At 44.1% G+C, this 18,313-nt stretch overlaps 1 protein-coding gene across 1 annotated transcript in view; it reads right to left on the minus strand.

Annotated features, from left to right (window-relative positions):
- LOC130128460 (glutamate receptor ionotropic, NMDA 2D-like) overlaps nt 1-18,313 on the minus strand; it is a 180,643-nt gene that overhangs the window by 48,922 nt on the left and 113,408 nt on the right. Inside the window, exons 7-8 of the mRNA XM_056298067.1 lie at nt 12,391-12,596; nt 2,591-2,759 (exon numbers count right to left, since the gene is read on the minus strand). Coding sequence (XP_056154042.1) covers nt 2,591-2,759; nt 12,391-12,596 — 375 coding nt within the window. The remainder of the gene's footprint in view (nt 1-2,590; nt 2,760-12,390; nt 12,597-18,313) is intronic.

Raw genomic sequence — 18,313 nt, forward strand, 5'->3', positions numbered from 1 at the left:
AATACAAATGTATATGTTGAAAAGTTGTGTAACTGTTAGATTATGCAAGGGGTTGATGATGGGAGGGTCTAAGGACAGGATGTCGTATTGCTGTAAAGCCCACTGAGGCAAATTAATTTGTGATAATGGGCTATACAAATAAAACTGACTTGACTTGATATTTGAAAGGGTAAAACTGACACAAGCTTTGCAAAAAAGAAAGTATCAGTTTCACTTCATACATTGAAAACGGCATTGAAATGACAAAAAAGAAAACTGGCAATACACAGTTGATGAAAAGAATCTTCTTAAAAAAAAATTTGTTTTGTTTTTTCATTATTTCTATGTTTGTATATTTTATTGTATTCTTTTTGTGTTGATGTTGTTGTACTGTTCTGTTTATATCTTTCTGAAAACTTAATAAAAACTTAAGTGAGAAAAAAAGAATCTTCTTTACTTAAAAGGTCTTGAGCAGCGTTCCCCAACTAGTTTTCCTCAAGGGCCATGCCAAGGGCAAAAAGGTCTTTTTTTGCCACTGCGCCAGCAAAAGTGGTTTTATGGGCAGATGCTGCTATTATTATCCATCCATCCATTATCCAAACCACTTATCCTGCTCTCAGGGTCACGGGGATGCTGGAGCCTATCCCAGCAGTCATTGCGCAGCAGGCGGGGAGACACCCTGGACAGGTCGCCAGTCCATCACAGGGTAGGCTATTCTTATTCTTATTATTTTTAATATTATCAATAGTATTATTATTAGTAATTGCAGATTAAGGTGATTTAGATGAGACACGATGTCACACCAAAAAAAACAAACATATGCCATCACCTTATTGTCACTTAAAAACCTCTGATATTTTTGAGCTTTTCGGCTCCACAGTCTGGATACAAGCTCATGATGCAGGTTGCACACCCTCTCCAGCACACGGCCCTTGCTCAGCCAGCAAACATCATTATGCAGCAAAAGATCCTTGTGTTCCGCTGACATTTCCTCCAGCAAGGCTCTGAAAAGGCGATGCTGCGGGCTAGAACGCTCACAAACGAAATGTACCAGTCTCGTCACAGTATCCATCGCCTCCTTCATTTCACCACACACTTTAGTGCACAACACTGACTTGTGCATAATGCAATGAAATGCTAAGAGAGCTGGGTTAACAGCGGCAAGCCTGCCTACCAAGCCCTTGAGTTGTCCCACCACGGACGGAGCCCCATCGGTGACAATGGACACAATTTTGCCCACATTCCAGCCCTTCTTCTCCAAGAACTGTTAATTCATTAAAGAGGATTTTCTCAGCTGTGCACCCAGAAAGAGGAAGCAAACAAAGCAGCTCTCCCCCAAAGGTCTTCTCGTCAAAAAAAATCTAGCAAACACAGATGGCATATCTGTTCGGTCACAGGATGAGTCTATGGCTAGTGATACAGTGGCTTCGGCTTTCTTCAAATCAGTGAGTAGATTGGAAAAACACTCCTCTGCTAAAAGTTCTACTCTTCTTGATGCCGTGTTAGCCGACAATGGCACCTACTTTAACAGCTCCGCAACTGTTTTCTTGTTTTTCTCATCATGACTTAAAACTTCACCAGCCATATATCAGTTGCACACGTTTTAATCAACTCAGCATCAGTGAATGGCTTCTTAGCTTTAGCAAGGCTCCATGAAACATGCGATGGTGCAGCTGTTGCACTCTCTTGTGCCGATGTTGATTTACAGATAGTAGAAACGCAGTGCTTGTCCGATGTTATCGTATTTGCTATTTTTTGTTTGCGGTGATCTGATTTTGTAGGGTAGTTGGCATTAAAACTGGCAGCATGCATTGTGCTGAAGTGCTGCTTGAGATGATCTGCTTGCAGACAGCTACGGTCTGCGTGCATATCAAGCATGTCGGTTTGGCATCGGCGTGGTCCGGTAAAATAAAAACAAAAAATGATCAGTCCAGTCAGATTTGAACCAACGGTTTTCCTGGTCGACTTTGCACTTTTTCATGCAGGCCATATTCTTGGTTTAGGACAGTTATTGATTATCTGTGACTTAGCTGGTGAGTGGCTCTGTCTCGTCAAGGACTGCAGGAAGTGCAGAGTACGTGTTACATCTACACGGGCTCTACGGCATAGGTCAAGTGTACGTACGGTGTGGGGTGAGGTCAAAATAAAGTAGAGCTGCACGCACTTTAGTTCACATGTTATGACAGGTGTGTTAGTGCCAATGGGTCAGCGTGGGCCAGACATTTGGCTCTCATGGGCTAGATCTGGCCCGTGGGCCGCTTATTGGGGTTCAGGGGTCTAGTGTATTTAAACTTGATGGCTGGATTAGAGAACAGCAGCAATGCTTATGTGTGGAGTGGTGCTGAAATCTCACAATTTTACATAATTTGTTATTTGTTTAGCAGGCGTCAAATAATACAATCTGTAACATGTTTTACACATTGCATATGGGGAATGTGACTTCGCTGCGGCTTGAAAAAATATTTCAGTCAAGATTTTTTTTTTTGCTTTAATCCCTGGGCGAGGAACGACCGAGCTGTGAGTGTGTGTTTTGAATCTCCGTAGCGCCTCCGTCAGACATCTAGCGGTCAGAAGATCACTTAATGAAGCTTTAATGAGACATGGCCCTTACCTCTCCGACCATGCCGTTCCATTCCCCATCAATGTTCTTCCCATGTCTGCCGTTGGTCACCAGGTAGAGGTCATAGGTGAAGCCTACTATTTTGGCTAGCCGCTTGAGGACGTCGATACAGAAGCCTTTGCAGCAGTGTTTCATTGGTCCAGCACCATCCACGACCAAACTGTGGAGGAGGAGAGAGAGACAAAGGGGTGGTATAATTTTCATATTTAAATCAAATTTCATGAAGCATTTTTAAAATCCAAAACTGCAACATTAATATCTTCTAACATCACTTATTATTTTCATCATCAAGCATTTTGCACTCTTTCTACAGAAGAAACATAAAAAGAAGAAAGCCATTTTATTTGAAATTGTATTTTTTCAACGAATTTGTTCTCTGCACGTAACCCATCCTGTTGTATAGGAGCAGTGGGCAGCTGCAGCACCCGGGGACCAACTCCAGTTCTTCCTTCCATTGCCTTGCTCAGGGGCACAGACAGGAGTATTAACCCTATAACATGCATGTTTTTTTGATGGTGGGAGGAAACTGGAGCACCCGGAGGAAACCCACACAGACATGGGGAGAACATGCAAACTCCAAACGGAAAGGACCTGGGATGGCCCTGGGGTTCGAACCCAGGACCTTCTAGCTGTGAGGCAACAGTGGTAACCACTGGGCCACCGTGCTGTCCCAGTAATAAAAGGCAAAATTCAGTTTTTCTATTTGTCTCTTTTTAACAGAGCTCCCCCAGTTCACCTTCTCTCAGCAGATCTTTTTTGCTGGTACTCATGATGTCATCACACTCATTTACATACAGCCAATCAGAACAAATCATCAAAGTATGAAGCTCACCTCAACTTTATCAACAACCGTTTCTTGTACCTGTCACTCAAAGGTCAGCTCATGAGTATTAACAAGGGCTAGCCCACTGCCTCACAGTTCTTTGGGCTATTAAGAGCAGTTATGGATACAGCTATAAAATAATACACAATATTAGTCATTTACAAATAAAATACTGTTGTTGAGTGCTTTATTTTGCCATTTCAATGATCTTAGACATGAAGTTATTTCTGATTACTGAATTTGGTCCAAACTGACAGACAGTCACGTTAAGTTTGAGTAGGAATTTGAAGAGGAGTTGGTTTGAAGAATCATTCAGGCTTTTAGCATCTTTATTAAATATACTTTAACAAGCAGCGGCCTATGCTACGGGTCCACATTTCACACAAATCGTAAGCAAACTTTTGAAAAGTCAGAAAATTTTTGAAAAGCAATTCGGACGCAGTTCCTGCTGCTCGTTTTAGAAAATAAAACAGTCTTACTCTGCAGAAGGCAAAAACATCATAAAATCCAGAAAAAAAAAGATTTGACCTTGGAGAAATTTAGAAAATCTTGTTTCTATTGGCCTCTATTGAAAAATGTCTTCATTAACAAGTCTGTTTAGGCCAGCTTCTGGCAAACTTGAAAGTATTTTTACAAAATCTTGGAGTTTTATGTATTTACAACATACTGTAGAGATCACAGATGACAAGACTCGCTAGCCCGTTGGCTAACGGGTTGGATCCTTTAGTTGACTGGTTAGCGCAGCTATTCGTGGAGCGGGCAACCCGGGTTCGCTTCCCGGCTGCCCCCTGAATTCACTACAATACTATATACAGTTTAACTCGGAAATACCAGACAATCAGAGATCTCCGCCTACCAATGTCTGGGGACTTCTAAATGCAAGATAGTCCTACAATGGTGGTGAGAACAGCCGCTAACAAACCTTCCCCTACTGCTTTGGGAATACTGGACGCACCTTACTGGAAATGACGCCTTCCCCATCCTCCTCTGTAGTGAAACAAACTGGACATAGAGCAAAACACTTCGTTTGTTTGGAAAGTACTTTTTAAAACACTGAAAATTGATGTCCCGAGCTATGTTAGATCATTTGATGGTGTTTGTTTTTAACCAATTAATATATTTTGCCACAAATGTGACAAACAACAAACTTCGAAGGAGTTTTCTTCGCTGACTGCGGCTAAGCCACGTGTTGATGGTACGACAGTCTACAAGCACAAGACTTCTGCACGTCACCGCCCCAATATGAAAGGCTGGCCTGAAGACTCTGGATTGGTTTTGCAATGTAGTTTTTTTTGTTTGTTTACACATATGAAGAAAAAAAATGATCCATCCATCCATCCATCCATTATCCAAACCGATTATCCTGCTCTCAGGGTCGTGGGGATGCTGGAGCCTATATAAATCGAAAGGGAATGTGAAGGAGAATTGCCCCATTAACCCTCCAAGGGCTCAAAAAGTGGTTTTCTCCAGGCATCAAACTACAGGCAACAACTATAGCAATGCAGTATGCACAATTTGTATGTATCTATCAATAATTCCAGACATAGCAAAAGCTGGAGGCACAGTTCAGCACAGCACCTGACAACACTGCATCCCGTAAACACCCATGTTACACAAGTACAGTGGTGCTTGAAAGTTTGTGAACCCTTTAGAATTTTCTATATTTCTGCATAAATATGACCTAAAACATAATCAGATTTTCACACAAGTCCTAAAAGTATATAAAGAGAACCCAATCAAACAAATGAGGCAAAAATATTATACCTCGTCATTTATTTATTGAGGAAAATGATCCAATATTACATATCTGTGAGTGGCAAAAGTATGTGAACCTGTAGGATTAGCAGTTAATTTGAAGGTGAAATTAGAGTCTGGTGTTTTCAATCAGTGGGATGACAATCAGGTGTGAGTGGGCACCGTGTTTTATTTAAAGAACAGGGATCTGGGGTCCGCGGTGGTGTAGCGGTCGAAGCATCGGCTTTGTGTCGATGCAGTTGCCCACTGGGGACCGGGGTTCGCGCCCTGGGCTCGTCAGATCCGACTATGAGGGGACTCAATGAAGCAGCAATAATTGGCAACGCTGTCTTCGGGAGGGGGCGGAGTCGGCTTGTGTTCGTCACATGAATGTGTCTGTGTTTGTCGGAAAAAGCAGTGGTTCGGCCAGGAGTCGCCTTGTCATGGAAGTGGCGAGGCGACTCCTTCCAGACTGCCGGCCGGAGAGATGCAGTTGGCGAACACATACAGTACGAGGATGGGTGTTTGAATTAAAATAGGGATCCACTGGCCACTAAATTGGGAGAAAAAGGGAAAAATCAGAAATGAATTTACAAAGAAAAAAAAAGAAAAAAGAACGGGGATCTATCGAAGTCTGATCTTCACAACACATGTTTGTGGAAGTGTATCATGGCAAGAACAAAGGAGATTTCTGAGGACCTCAGAAAAAGCGTTGTTGATGCTCATCAGGCTGGAAAGGGTTACAGAACCATCTCTAAAGAGTTTGGACTCCACCAATCCAGTCAGACAGATTGTGTACAAATGGAGGAAATTCAAGACCACTGTTACCCTCCGCAGGAGTGGTCGACCATCAAAGATCACTCCAAGAGCGAGGCGTGTAATAGTCGGCCAAGTCACAAAGGAACCCAGGGTAACTTATAAGCAGCTAAAGGCCTCTCTCACATTGGCTAATGGTAATGTTCATGAGTCCACCATCAGGAGAACACTGCACAACAATGGTGTGCATGGCAGGGTTGCAAGAAGAAAGCCACTGCTCTGCAAAAAGAACATTGCTGCCCGTCTGCAGTTTGCTAAAGATCACGTGGACAAGCCAGAAGGCTACTGGAAACATGTTTAGTGGACAGATGAGACCAAAATAGAGCTTTTTGGTTTAAATGAGAAGCGTTGTGTTTGGAGGAAGGAAAACACTGCATTCCAGCATAAGAACCTTATCCCATCTGTGAAACATGGTGGTGGTAGTGTCATGGTTTGGGCCTGTTTTGCTGCATCTGGGCCAGGACGGCTTGCCATTATTGATGGAAAAATGAATTTTGAATTACACCAGCGAATTCTTAAGGAAAATGCCGGGACATCTGCCCGTGAACTGAATCTCAAGAGAACGTGGGTCATGCAGCAAGACAACGACCCTAAGCACACAAGTCGTTCTAGGACCTGAAGCGAGCAGTTCATGTGAGGAAACCCACCAACATCCCAGAGTTGAAGCTGTTCTGTACGGAGGAATGGGCTAAAATTCCTCCAAGCTGATGTGCAGGACGGGGGGGACCAGATACTGAAAGCAAAGGTTCACATACTTTTGCTACTCACAGATATGTAATATTGGATAATTTTCCTCAATAAATAAATGACTGCGGATAATATTTTTGGCTCATTTGTTTAATTGGGTTCTCTTTTCCCTACTTTTAGAACTTGTGTGAAAATCTGATGATGTTTTAGATCATATTTATGCAGAAATATAGAAAATTCTGAAGGGTTCACAAACTTTCAAGCACCACGGTACAATGAATCAATCAGTCACAAGAAACACACAAACACACATCAAGAACACTCATTCATGATACATGCAAGTATATAGAAACACTACCATTAACAGACTAAGAACATACACTCGTGTGATATGGTTTAAAGTTTTCATAAGACAAGAAAGATAGAGAAAATAAACACAAAAAATATATATCCATCCATCCATCCATTATCCAAGCCACTTATCCTGCTCTCAGGGTTGTGGGAATGCTGGAGTCTATCCCAGCAGTCATTGGGTTGCAGGCGAGGAGACACTCTGGACAGGCCACCAGGCCATCACAGGGCCAACACACACACATTCACACCTAGGGACAATTTAGTATGGCCGATTCACCTGACCTACTGTCAGGTGAATTCACCTTTGGACTGTGGGAGGAAACCGGGGCATATATTACTAAAAAAAATCATATATATATATATATATAGTATATACACTACCGTTCAAAAGTTTGGGATCACCCAAACAATTTCGTGTTTTCCATGAAAAGTCACACTTATTTACCACCATATGTTGTGAAATGAATAGAAAATAGAGTCAAGACATTGACAAGGTTAGAAATAATGATTTGTATTTGAAATAAGATTTTTTTTACATCAAACTTTGCTTTCGTCAAAGAATCCTCCATTTGCAGCAATTACAGCATTGCAGACCTTTGGCATTCTAGCTGTTAATTTGTTAAGGTAATCTGGAGAAATTGCACCCCACGCTTCCAGAAGCAGCTCCCACAAGTTGGATTGGTTGGATGGGCACTTCTTTGAGCAGATTGAGTTTCTGGAGCATCACATTTGTGGGGTCAATTAAACGCTCAAAATGGCCAGAAAAAGAGAACTTTCATCTGAAACTCGACAGTCTATTCTTGTTCTTAGAAATGAAGGCTATTCCATGCGAGAAATTGCTAAGAAATTGAAGATTTCCTACACCGGTGTGTACTACTCCCTTCAGAGGACAGCACAAACAGGCTCTAACAGGTACTATTTAATGAAGATGCCAGTTGGGGACCTGTGAGGCGTCTGTTTCTCAAACTAGAGACTCTAATGTACTTATCTTCTTGCTCAGTTGTGCAACGCGGCCTCCCACTTCTTTTTCTACTCTGGTTAGAGCCTGTTTGTGCTGTCCTCTGAAGGGAGTAGTACACACCGGTGTAGGAAATCTTCAATTTCTTAGCAATTTCTCGCATGGAATAGCCTTCATTTCTAAGAACAAGAATAGACTGTCGAGTTTCAGATGAAAGTTCTCTTTTTCTGGCCATTTTGAGCGTTTAATTGACCCCACAAATGTGATGCTCCAGAAACTCAATCTGCTCAAAGAAGTGCCCATCCAACCAATCCAACTTGTGGGAGCTGCTTCTGGAAGCGTGGGGTGCAATTTCTCCAGATTACCTCAACAAATTAACAGCTAGAATGCCAAAGGTCTGCAATGCTGTAATTGCTGCAAATGGAGGATTCTTTGACGAAAGCAAAGTTTGATGTAAAAAAAATCTTATTTCAAATACAAATCATTATTTCTAACCTTGTCAATGTCTTGACTCTATTTTCTATTCATTTCACAACATATGGTGGTGAATAAGTGTGACTTTTCATGGAAAACACAAAATTGTTTGGGTGATCCCAAACTTTTGAACGGTAGTGTATATACTAAAAAAAATCATATATATATATATATATGATTTTTTTTAGTATATATATATATATATATATATATATATATATATATATATATATATATATATATATATATATATCTCCATCCATCCATCCATCCATCCATCATCTGAACCGCTTATCCTGCTCTCAGGGTATATCAAAAGAAAAACAAGCAATATTTGTAATAGGCCTTTAGACTTATGACAAAGGAAAATGTTGTTTGGACTCAGCTTATATAGGCAGACCATATGGAAAATATTGGTTGGTTAGGAGCCTATCCCAATGACTGCTGGGATAGGCTCCAGCATCCGCGTGACCCTGAGAGCAGGATAAGCGGCTTGGATCATGGATGGAATGGAATGGATGGTTGGTTAGGAGAAGTTATTTCAGGGCTCTTAAACTGCTGTGAAGAAAAAATTCAAAAAATATAAAGCCAGAGAAGTCCATATTTTGGACCCTCGATAGAATATACTAAACTGGGACTGGGAAGAATGGGAATGGGGGGGGGGACTAAGGGGAGAAGAACTGTGTGGAGTAAGTATGAAATCGATAACTGTATGCAAATATATCATGAAAAAAAGGGGGGGGGGTTCTTTTGAAGGAACTAAGTACAAAAAAGCCAATGTGGAGATGGTCCACTTGATAAACTTGATGATCACTTTTTAAACTGTCTGACTGTTTCCAGTCGGTTTTAGCAACAAAAGCTGGGAGATCGTCCTCAGGCTCTCGTTCACCGAAGCGTTTAGAGACGGACTTGTGGGTCTAACAGTTTACAGACAGTTATATACAGAAATATCAGGATGGAGATGTAGGTATCTTTCTTTTTTGATGGCATCTCTTTCCCTTGAATCACAACTCAATCCTACCAGTGGATGACAAACAAATCTGTTTTCCCCTCAAACAATTTATTCAAACGGCTGTCTGGGATAACAGGTAGATATCAGTACAGTAAGAAATACAGTATTCAGGGTTGTGGTTAAAAGTTCACCCACCTCTGGATTTGTCAGATGTTAACCTGCCTAAATATTATTTAATTTAGTTTGATTTGATTTAATTACTGTGGTATAAATGGGAAAAGGTGTGCCTGGAAAAGAAGGAGGCGTTTTCCATTAAATCAAACAGGAAGTTGTGAACATGCAAATGTGTTTTGTGTTGGCGTTTGTTTGTCTCTTGATGACTGATGAGTTTGGAGTGGAGCGAGGTTGCTCGTGTACTGCTGAGCCGCAGGAGAGTAAGACGAGGAGTTGAAAGGTGGGTTTAGGAAGAGCGAGCGAGAGGAGTGAGCTTAGAAAGTAAGCAAGGAGACGCGAGGGAGGGTGAGAATAGAGAGGGAGAGAGAGCAAGTTAACAGAGACTGTGAACAACAGAGAAGACAGACAGACAGAGAGACAGAGACAGAGACAGACATAGATAGATAGCTGGATAGCTGGATAGCTACACAGTGCAATACATGGAAAACTGCGCTTGGACACTTACTATAAGTGTGCAAGTGTGTGTGTGTGTGTGTGTGTGCGTATGCTGTGTGTACATGTGAGTGTGAGTTTGACAGAGAAGGAGAAGACACGGGACAGGGAAGGGCGAGGAGTGTATGAATTATTGGCGAGGGGTTGGCTGCTGGATCGATACTGACAGTCGGTTTGGTCTGTTGTGTTTGGACACGAGAGGGGAGGTTTGGTCTGTTGTGTTTGGACACGAGAGGGGAGGTTTGGCAGGTCAGACAGCAGAGGACGGCAGATGGAAATAAACTCCCATTTGTTATTTCAGGAAAAAGGGGAGCGAGCGTCCCACTCACCTATTGACATTATCTGGACAAGATGAAGGCGGGGAGGGGGATGCAGGAAAGAGATGAGTTACTTGCCGGGTCCGATTCTTTACAAGCAAGATTTGATTCTTAAAAGACGGGGAGGGGGGGGGAAGGGGGATGTCATGTGACAACGGAGGCCAAAATCCCATTTCTGTGCTTTCAGAACTTATCTGTGGTGTGACACGAAACATCTGGACTGCCCCCCCCCCACCCCCCCGAGGTTTTTACATCCCTTTAATGCTTCCACTTCACAACGCCATCGTCGGCGTTCCCGTCGCACGAGGAGCTGCGGGTGGATCCGGCGGCCCGCTTTGCAGAAGACCGCCAGGGGCCACACAGTCGCAGGCTGGGCCCTCTCATCAGCTGCGGTTTCCTGGGGCCGATTCGATGGCCTCTTCATCGCTTCGCTAGCAACCTCTCGGCTCTGTTACCTAGCAACGGTACGTTTGAGAGCCACTTTTTTTCTTTTTGTTTAGTGAGTGACGCATGCAGTTTTTTGCATCTGCATGGGTGACAGTGAGAAATGGGAGTGAGTTGACTCTCCTCTGTAACATGCATACGTATACGTATATATACATTATGCGTTACTGTAGTACTGTGTGACATCTGATTTACTAGTTTATGTCTCTCTTCTTTCATATGGATTTCTGTAGTACAATTTAATGTAACTTACTAGGTGTCTGTCTATTTGTATGTATTATTGTCGTACTTGCACCAATTAGAAAAAGCATTTCCTGTCTGGGGACAATAAACTATCGATTTTTGTTATCATGTATATATATCATTAGGTATTCATACATCATATATAGGTTTCAGTGCTTAAATAAGTGCTATGTTAAGATGCCATTTTGGATTCTGAGTATGTCCTTGTCTTGCAGTTTATATCGTATTACAAGCTAAACATTATGTAAATCATTCATAGGCTACAGAGTACAGTACATGGTCCTGCACCAACAGTTAAATAGCCAACATTTTATTTTCCTACATGTCTGATAGAAACCTGAGTATAGACAAAAATGGAAAAAGCCCGCGCACAATGTCCGACCAAAAGGTGCTGGCAAATGGCAAAAATGTAAACATAAATAGAGAAAATACCACACACTTCAGACTCAGGACAAGGATACTTACTGAGGAAAGTTCTCACTACTTATTTCACTGTCAAAGCTCCATCATGAGCCTGATGATTTTGTGAAAGCGAAATGCTAAGCTCAGTGATGGACACAGTGTGATGGTGGTCATTTTGAAAATTAATTTTCTATGAGGACGATATTAAGGATTAAAAAAGTGGCGGGGCGTCGGCGGTCTACTCCGTTGCCTACCAACACGGAGATCACCAATTTGAATCCCCGTATTATCTCCAGCTTGGTCGGGCGTCCCTACAGACACAATTGACTATGTCTGCGGGTGGGAAGCTGGATGTGGGTATGTGTCCTGGTCGCTGCACTAGCGCTTCCCCTGGTTAGTCGGGGCACCTGTTCGGGGGGAGGGGGAACTGGGGGGAACAGCGTGATTCTCCTGCGCGCTAGGTCCCCCTGGTGAAACTCCTCACTGTCAGGTGAAAAAAAGTGGCTGGTGACGTCACATGGATCGGAGGAGGCATGTGGTAGTCTGCAGCCCTCCCCGGATCGGCAGAGGGGCTGGAGCAACGAGGCAGGACGGCTCAGAAGAGTGGGGAGATCGACCAAGTACAATGGGGGGGGGGGTCCAAAAGAAAAAGGTGGCACGTTGAGGGTATGTCTGGCTTGATTGACAGGTCTGTCAACCTGTCTGTCACCACTGTGGTTCCACCCCAGCTCCACCCATGCTTCGCCTCGATGCACAAATTTAGTTTTTCAGGCTCCAGTAATTGACAAGATAGTGGTGAGCATAAAGCCAAACTCCAGCCTTCAAACTGCCTCTTCAGAAACCAGTGGGTGACATCACAGGCCCTACGCCCACAGCGAATACCAGCAGGAGAAATAGCCATGCCTCACAAAAGCTTATTACCTGGTGTTGATGGGCATGCGGCAGGGGACGGAGTCACGGATGCAGGAGCTGGTGCCAGGGTCGGCGGGCTCCACGATGACAAAGGGCCGCTCCTCCAGGGTGACCACCCTCAGATGTTGGGTGTCATCCAGCGGCTTCAGGAAGGATCCATAGCGTGACCACGGGTGGTAACGCAGCCTCAGCTGGCCGTTCTCCCACCAGCCCACCTGGTAGGGAGGGGTGAAGAGACACACACACACACAGACACAAGGCAAATCTGTCAGTTGTGATAATGGGCAATACAGAAATAAATAAATACGTTGACTTGACATACACATGTAGAGAGAGAAAGATGTTGCCTGGGAATCCATCCGAGGGTTTATGCAAATTCAGATAAATCAGATTAGAAAAGCTGAGCAAGAGAGTCAACGATGATGCCAGCTCCCCAATTAGACAAAAATATTTTTACAGAAAAGGTTTTTAGTCAATAAGGAAATTAGGCACCATGGAGCAAGAACAACACATTTCTTGAACAACTAATTTAAGGACTTTGTGTTTGAGATACGAGTGCAATATTCATCATCGCCAGACTCTAGAAAACAGGATACGCACTGCAGCTTTCCCGTGTAAGACACCTGATGGTGTTTATTTGGTAATTTACCTTGGAATACTCCCATGACTCAGACTTCTGCCCACATGACACGTGTTGTTTTAGTTTAAGGATTGTGTAATAATTAGTCCAGGTCCTTTGTCAAGGTGAGTTAAACTTAACTGATGTGTTTCCTAAGAGTAAATGTGTCATTTTGCTGCTCGGTGCCTTGCCCAAGGACACAATGAACAACTGACATGACTGGTTGTCTTACTCAGCTACTACTACTACTACTACTACTTTCGGCTGCTCCCGTTAGGGGGCGCCACAGCGGATCATCCGTTTCCATCCCTTCCTATCCTCTGCATCTTCCTCTGTCACACCAGCCACCTGCATGTCTTCCCTCACCACATCCATGAACCTCCTCTTTGGCCTTCCTCTTCTCTTCCCTGGCAGCTCCATCTTCAATACTGGAATTCACACCAGTGACTTTTTCAGCTACCTGCTAGCTTCTCTGACCGCTAGGTTATCTGCCGACAGTCTGTTGTACTCCCACCCCTCTCTTTCTACACGTTGTTTTTCCTTTTTCTCTCTCCAATCCTATCTGACAACAGGAAAACTACCCGAAAAAGAATATGTTCAGGTAAATTCCTTTGTTTGTTTGTTGTCCTTCGGACAGCATTAGTTATGGTCAATATGAGCATGATATAGAAGATAACAGCACGCCAAACATGGTTTCTAATACAGATCCTTTTCAAATACTGCAAGCGAGTTTATTTACTTTTGACCGACCTGATGCAAATACACCTGATTTGAATTTTGTTTTTGTTTTTTGGCAACCCTTTGGAAGCAAATTGCCGCTTGTAGGTCAACATAGCTAAATAGAAATTCAGATGGGCACAAAACACGACTTGTTATTCATACATACCGAAACATGCACACACACACACACACACAAATATCAACTTCCGCCTTCGTGAGATTCAGCTTGGTGAAATCGATAACTGCTGTTTATTCTCTTACTCACTCTTTTCCTCTGTGTATTCTCTTACTCTTCTCCTCTATATTCTGCTCTAACCTCTTCATTTGTCCTACTGATTTCTCTATTTTCTGTGCTTAGTTCACTTATCGCTACAATGGCTAGCTTCCTTTCGCTAACGACTTGTGTTAGTGGGCCGCCTTTCATTCCTAGTCTGTTTACTAGCGTCGAGCTTAGCCTAACTTAGCAGTTAGCTTTATTGCATTTGCAGTCAAAGAAGCCTCGTTAAAATGATGGTGTGTGGGGCATCCGGATAGCGTAGGGGTCTATTCCGTTGCTTTCCAACATGAGAACTGCCAGTTTGAATCCCCGTGTTGGTAGGATGCCCGACCAAGCCACATCCCTACAGACACAACTGGCTGCGTCTGCGGGTGGGAAGCCGTATGTAGGTATGTGTCTTGGTCGCTGCACTAGCGCCTCCTTTGGTCGGTCAGGGCCTCTGTTTGGGGGAAGGGGGGGAATAGTGTGATCCTCCCACGCACTACGTCTCCTTGGTGAAACTCCTCACTGTCAGGTGAAAAGAAGTGGCTGGCGACTCCACATGTATCGGAGGAGGCATGTGGAAGTCTGCAGCCCTCCCCGGCTTGGCAGAGGGGGAGGAGCAGAGACCAGGACGGCTCGGAAGAGTGGGGTAATTGGGCAAGTACAATTTGAGAGAAAAAAGGGGAAAATAAAAAAAAAATGGTATGTGGTGACTTTGCAGTTATAGATAGGTTGTCTCTACTTGAAAGACGTGTCCATGAGTTAGAGCAGCTTTCATTGGCTAGGATTACGTTAGACGTGATGGGCACTCCAGATCGTCTTGGGCTTGACAGCAGACCTGTTATTGTTAGCACTAGCTCAGCTTCATTGGCAGATGTGGCAGCGTTTGTCTCTGTTTACCGGCGTGGGAAGGCCCACAAGACCAAGCGACTGGTCGTGTGGCCTGGTCTGTAGTCACCTCTCCACACTACAAACCGGTTTTCGCCCCTCACACCCCTGTTGGTAGTCCTACCAACCAGCATGCCTCTCCCACTACTGTCGAAAGAATAAAGCAATGCATGCTAGTGATAGGAAGACTCCATTACCCGCAGTATCAGATTCGCTTCACCAGCCTTGGTTGGTGACAACGTCTCCGACATAGAGGATAATCTTAGGGTGCCGGCATTAGGCAGGGAGAATCAAGGAACTCAGACACACAACACCACTACTTTCAGCAACACTGTTATTCATGTCGGCACCAATAATGCTAGGTTACGGCAATGAGAGATCAAAAACACTAGCCTAGCCAGGACACTTAATTGTCTCTGGTCTCTTACCCGTGAGGGGTAATGATGAGATGTACAGTAGGCTTACCTCAATGAACCCCTGGCTGGCTAATTACTGTAATGAGCAGGGAATCAGTTTTGTTGATAAATGGCCTTTTTTCTGGGGCCACCCTTCCCTGCTGAAAGCAGATGGCATTCACCCTACTGGGCACGGTGCCACTCTTTTGTCTAGCAATATAGATAGCTGTCTACGTCTAGTTTGACACAATGGACTTATCATTCAGCTATCGCAGGTGATAAGAGAGCCTGCTAGGTTTAAATCTAGTACAGATGTGGAGTCAACTGGTTTAGTTAATATGTCTAGTCAGGGAATTTCTCATAGTATAGATTATCAGACTGACAGCTTGGTCTATAACAGTGATACCGTCTCCCTTCCCAGCTGTATTGCTCACAAGCTCCCCTCTCCTAAATGTGTGAATCACAATCTAATAACCATTCCTACCACTGGTTGTGGTGAACTGTGCAACAGAGCACATAATAATCTACAGAACCAAACATAATGTTATCACAAGTATGACCACACGGTGTCCGGGTAGCGTAGCGGTCTATTCCGTTGCCTACCAACACGGGGATAGCTGGTTCAAATCCCCGTGTTACTTCCGGCTTGGTGGGGCGTCCCTACAGACACAATTGGCCGTGACTGCAGGTGGGAAGCCAGACGTGGGTATGTGTCCTGGTCGCTGCACTAACGCCTCCTCTGGTCGGTTGGGGTGCCTGTTCGGGGGGGAGGGGGAACTGGGGGGAATAGCGTGATCCTCCCACACACTACGTCCCTCTGGTGAAACTCCTCACTGTCAGGTGAAAAGAAGCAGCTGGTGACTTCACATATATCGGAGGAGGCGTGTGGTAGTGTGCAGCCTGCTCCGGATCAGCAGAAGGGGTGGAGCAGCGACTGGGACGGATCGGAAAGTAGGGTAATTAGTCAAGGACAATTAGGGACAAAAAGTATGACCACACACCGTATACAGCGTAGGTCTTCAAAATTGTCAATAACGCAAGGTGTCTAATTCCAATTAATCTTTCATGTAGTGGTAGCTCTAACTGTTCTGCCCACCACTGACAACTTCAACATGACACGTAAACTCGGATTCATAAATATCAGATCACTGTCTGCCAAAGACTTATTAATAAATGATTTGACTTATGCCCATGTAGCTCGGGCAAATAAACAAGGTGAGGTGTTGCCTTAATATTTGAGTCTATTTTCAATTTAACTTCTAAACTTGGAACTAAATTCAAATCTTTATTCTAAGTCCATCTCCCACAGTCACAAACAGACTCTACATTGTGATACTCTATCAACCTCTTGGCCCTTACTCAGTATTTCTTGAAGAGTTTGTCTCAGGCCTTGTTACTCATTGTGAGGAGATTCTAATTCTTGGTAATTTCAATATTCATCTGAGTAAGGCTGCTGATGCTCTAAGTAAAGCCTCTCTGGTGCTTGTTGATACTTTTTGATTCGCTCAGTTTGTTCAAGAGTCGACTCATTGATTTGGTTTTATCTGAAGGGATAGCCGTTTCGGATCTGAATGTCTTGTGAGCCACATCTGCTGTGTCAGATCATTTTCTCATTAAATTTGAAGCATTATTGGCCTGTCCTCTTTATGTACACACAGATGTATTTGCCACTCGCCACATTGGTCCGTCCACTGCAGCTGCATTTGGCCAGCAGCTGCCTGAAGCATTGGCTTCTTTCACTGTAGAGACTGATTGTGTTGAAAATCTCATTAGTGACTTAAATATGGACCTCTCCAGTCTGCTCGATTCAGTTGCACCTCTCACTACCAGAGCTAGGCGATTTAAGAGCTCTATACCTTGATGCAATGATGATACACTTGGTCTTAAGGGGCCTTCAGGAGCCTGGAACATAAATGGCGAAAATCAACATTGGAAGTTTTTTTTTTTTAACCTATCTTGGCATGAGTATTCATTGAAATACAAGGGTGCGTGAGTCATTGATAGCCTCTTTTGAGACTAAATTTGGACTTTCTCACTCACAGACCACAAAATGTCAGGATAGGTAACCATACATCTTCAACCTTCTACTCTGAGCTCCTTCCAGATGTCCGAGCTCCTCACCCTATCTCTAAGGCTGAGCCCAGACACCCTATGGAGGAAACTAATTTCAGCTGCTTGTATCCGCGGTCTCACCCTTTTGGTCACTACCCAAAGCTCATGACCATAGGTGAGGGTTGGAACGAAGATTGACTGGTAAATTGAGAGCTTTGCCTTCCGGCTCAGCTCCCTCTTCACCACAATGGCCCAGTACAACGTCCACATTACTGCTGATGCTGCACCAATCTGCCTGTCAATCTCCCGCTCCATCCTACCCTCACTCATGAACAAGACCCTGAGATACTGGAACTCCTTCACTTGAGACAACAACTTGTCCCCAACCCGGAGGGAGCAATCCACCATTTTCTGGTATGGAACCATGGCCTCAGACTTGGAGGTGCTGACTCATCCCAGCCAATTCACAATCAGCTGCAAACTGTCCCATTGCGCGTTGGGGGTCGCATTCTGATGAAGCCAACAAAACTACATCATCTGCAAAGAGCAGAGATGCAATTCTGAGGTTCCTAAAATGGACACACCCTTCACCTTGGCTACGCCTTGAGATCCTGTCCATGAATATCACAAACAGAATCAGAGACGAGGGACAACCTTGGCGGAATCCAACACCCACCGAAAACATGTTTGATTTTGTACTGAGAATGCGGACACAGCTCTTTGGTTATACAATGACTGGATGGCTTGTAGCAACTATCCCGGTACCCCATACTCCTGCAGTACCTCCCAGAGTGCCCCGGGGTACACGGTCGTAAGCCTTCTCCAAGTCCACAAAACACATGTAGACTGGCTGGTCAAACTCCCATGCCTCCCTCAGCACTTCCGCAAGGGTAAAGAGTTGGTCCGTTGTTCCACGGCCAGGACGGAATCCGCATTGTTCCTCCTGGATCGGAGGTTCGACAGTCGGCCAGAGCCTCCTTTCAAGCACCCTAGAGTAGA

The sequence above is a fragment of the Lampris incognitus genome, chromosome 18, assembly GCF_029633865.1.
Source record: "Lampris incognitus isolate fLamInc1 chromosome 18, fLamInc1.hap2, whole genome shotgun sequence".
NCBI classification, from domain to species: Eukaryota; Metazoa; Chordata; class Actinopteri; order Lampriformes; family Lampridae; genus Lampris; species Lampris incognitus.